This window comes from Branchiostoma belcheri, unplaced genomic scaffold (assembly GCF_001625305.1).
Source record: "Branchiostoma belcheri isolate BF01 breed outbred unplaced genomic scaffold, Haploidv18h27 scaffold67, whole genome shotgun sequence".
NCBI lineage: Eukaryota > Metazoa > Chordata > Leptocardii > Amphioxiformes > Branchiostomatidae > Branchiostoma > Branchiostoma belcheri.
In genome coordinates, this window is record NW_017804320.1 from 122892 (window position 1) to 126700 (window position 3809).

A 3809-nucleotide genomic window follows, 5' to 3' on the forward strand; every position below is an offset into this window, starting at 1 on the left:
TGTATGTGTGTGTGTGTGTGTGTGTGTGTGTGTGTGTGTGTCTGTCAACACGATAACTTGAGAAGGCTTAAATGGACTGACTTGATATTTGGTAGGTTGGTAGGTCTTGATGAGACCTCAAAATGATTAGATTTTGGGCCACCTGGCGGCTTGTCATGGTACTGCAGCAGAACTTCCGGTTTTGATATCTCATGATCCAGACATGCTAGGGTGACGAAATTTAGATGGTAGATAGCTCTTGTACTGGGGATGAAGTGACATGAGTATGAGCCCCCTAGTTGCTTGCTCTAGAACTGCAGGGGGGTTTAAAGGACAAATGTTTAAAAGAGGATAACTCAAGAACCGATTGATGGATCATCGTGATTTTTGGTATGTAGGTAGCTTAAGTGATGCTTGACATAATGATATTACAATTATGCAAATATTGATGTAATTTGCATAATTAATGAGGAAATTCTATAAATCAGCTGCATTCCATGATAGGAAGTTCAAGCTTGTAACATATGTTATTAAGAACGAAACACAGGCAAATATCGATTATGCAAATGAAGACTTAATTTGCATAATTAATGAGAAAATGTTATAATTGCATAGTGGTAACTGCCTGGAATTTCATACTTGGGGTGTTTGAAAGTTAAGTGAAGGTGAACATAATTAAACATAACTTATTCAAATAAGGACCACATTTGCATAACTTATGAGAAAATGGCATTCTTTGTTAAGATAAGACTGTCTTTTGGTGGAGAATATGATCAACAGACTGATATAATTCATGCAATTGAGGATCCTATTTGCATAATCAGGGTGATTAGTATATTTCTTATTCATAAAGGCTAACATCATTTGGCGAAGGTATGAGATCGTGGAACTCTAGTTATCTAATCAGTTTATTTCTGCAACAGCAACCTGAATTATAAGACTTTTGTTTAATTTCTTTTCGTAGATGTAAAAACTAGTTTACACACTTCAGTTATTATTTCTGTGTCTTGATTTTGTTTAATTAATCAATTATTTCATTGTTAAATTTTGATGTTTAATTCAAATATGTCTTTAAGTTGTCATGTATCATAGTTACCTTTGTTTGGGGTAGGCCCTTTAAAAAAACACCTAGGTTTCTGGCCTACCCCGCATATTTTATTATTGTTTGATTATGTAACTTTTTTATACATGCAAATGATAAATAAACAAATAAACAAAACATTGTGTCTTTAGCCTGGATGCCAGACCCAAAGCACACTGGACATAAAATATCTCAGTGTGCAAGGGTCTGGTAGGGTCAGATAGACCTGCCAGTCAAACGCTCAGTATCTGAGCGTAAGGCCCCATTGGTGGAACAGCAGGAAGCAATTTTACACCTCTGCTATGATTGGTTAAAAACTCCCAGCTGTATCTTTGAATGTTCACCAGCAGACGAGATAAAACTGTAGATAAGGTTATTTTGTCCTGGTGTGTTGGAGAACTGTTACCTTAGACAAACAGGAAAGCCTGGGTTGTACACTACTTGTACTATAAGACTTAAAGTTCTGCTGTTATTTTGGAAAATGAACTAAAAAAAACATTTAGAAAATTGACTGGTTAATGATTAACTGTTGAGCCCAAGATTGTCTCCTGCTGACCAATGGTGATACCATGTAACAGGCTACCTGTGGTGTGAGGGGTCATCAATCACAGCTTCTCCTCCCTTTGCTCGAGAGCCTTTCCTAAGAGACCCTACCAGACCCTTGCACACTGAGATATTTTGTGTCCAGTGTGCTTTGGGTCTGGCATCCAGGCTATTGTGTCTTAGGCCATAATATGCAATGACGCATACAATCATGGTATTGTCTCATTTTGCAAACTAATGAGGTCTTGGCCCCTAGGCCTGCAGTTTAAAAAAAGCTGCTAGGAGGCGTATACCACTTATTAATAATTCCTCACATTAGTCCAAACCTGGAAGTTCTGTTGCAGTACCATAGAAAGCCAACAGGACAAACTAAGAATTAAACTTAACCCCTTAACCCACCTACCCACATACCAAATATAAGGATCCATTCACAACTCCTCCAGTTATGCTATCCACAAATATTTAACCCACTCGCAAACCCAGTAACCAATGGCACCGAAAACATAACCTTACAGTATTGGCAAAGATAAAAATCAATGTTATGTCGGTTTTTGAAGGAGTAGTTTATAAAAGAGAAAACTATTTAATAGGTACCGAGTTCTGACATTCCTGGTAGCTCCAGGGTTAAGCTTTGGAGTCAACAACTGTCACAGCCTTTCTTCCAGAGCCTAGTAAGTTGTGTGAGTTCATTAGTTTATCCATCAGTGACCTTTGTACCACTGGGACTATTCCATCTATAAGCTTGAAGGGGTTCAAAGCAATGGTGACATTAACGGTATGCCCCCTGCCAGATTTTTGTAGAACTACAGGAAATCAACCATAGCACTGTGTTGGTTATTCCAAGAGGGTTATGTTTTCAGTCAGTAGCGTTTGTGTGTGTGTTTGTGGTTTAGCAAGATCCAGGGTCACGAATTTTGCATGGTAGATAGCTCTTGGGATAGGTAACAAGTGACATGAGTTTGGGTCCCTTAGTGGCTTGTTCTGGAACTGCAGGAGCATTTGTTGAAAAATTTTTGAATGAGGATAACTAAAGAACCTGTTAACGGATTGTCGTGATTTTTTGTATGTAGGTAGTTGAAGCGATGCTTGACATAATCAGATGACAATTATGCAAATCAGGAGCTATTTTGCATAATTAATGAGGAAATTCTCAACATCTGCTTTGTTCGATAATAGAACTATGAAACACTTGTGACATCTACATGTACTTGAGAACGAGAAAAACATCTGGGGATATAGATTATGTAAATGAGGACCTAATTTGCATAATTAAGGTAATTTTTTTATAATTTCATAGTTGTAACTGCTGGGAATTTCATACTTGTCACATTTGGAAGTTAAGTAAAGGTGAACAACAATGAACATAATTTATTCAAATCATGACCTCATTTGCATAATCTATGAGGAAGTGCTATAATAGACTTTTTGTTAAGATAAGGCCGTCATTGGGTGGAGAATATGATCAACTGATATAATCCATGCAATTGAGTCTCTTATTTACAAAATCAATGATTGAAATTGTATAATTCATCAATCGCAAGGGTTAACTTCATTTGGCGAAGGTATGAGATCGTGGAACTCTTGTTTCCCTTACTTCTCTGTTTTACAAGTCATAGATAGAATTGTTGACTGACTCAAAAATATTCTTAGTATAATATAGAACGTTGTATCTCTTATTATAACCCTCTTCATGAGATTATAGACTAACATAGGACGAGAATTGTTGACTGACTCAAAAATATTCTAGTATAATACAGAACGTTGTATCTCATATTATAGCCCTTTTCATGAGATGATCAAGACTAACTTAGGACGACGATAACGTCAGCATGTACTCCTACAATAGAAACTTGTTCTCGTTCACTATATGCGTAGAGTACTAAAAGAAAGAAGAAAGATGGATCACGCAACTAAGAGCAGAGAGTTTAGTCTAATACAACATATATGCATAAAACGCATATAAAATTATTTACAAAAGATATAACCAATGTTGGAAAACAATAATCAAATATACCATAATATACAAAAGACACCAAACAAACCAAAAAACCAACCAACCAACCAACGGACCAACCAACAAACCAGTCAGTGTGATAAACTTAACTAACTTTATATTTCTCATTCTTTTACAAATGTACAAAAGATATGTAAATAATTTTGGAAAACAATACATCTAACATAATTATTATTATTACATACAAAAGAC

At 36.1% G+C, this 3809-nt stretch overlaps 1 protein-coding gene across 1 annotated transcript in view; it reads right to left on the minus strand.

Moving 5' to 3' along the window:
* Nucleotides 1-2310, minus strand: part of LOC109483950 (alcohol dehydrogenase [NADP(+)]-like) — a 7977-nt gene extending 5667 nt beyond the window's left edge. The window contains exon 1 of the mRNA XM_019787098.1: nucleotides 2198-2310. Within this exon, the coding sequence (XP_019642657.1) occupies nucleotides 2198-2210 (13 nt within the window). The 5' untranslated portion in view covers nucleotides 2211-2310. The remainder of the gene's footprint in view (nucleotides 1-2197) is intronic.
* Nucleotides 2311-3809: the final 1499 nt, after the last annotated feature.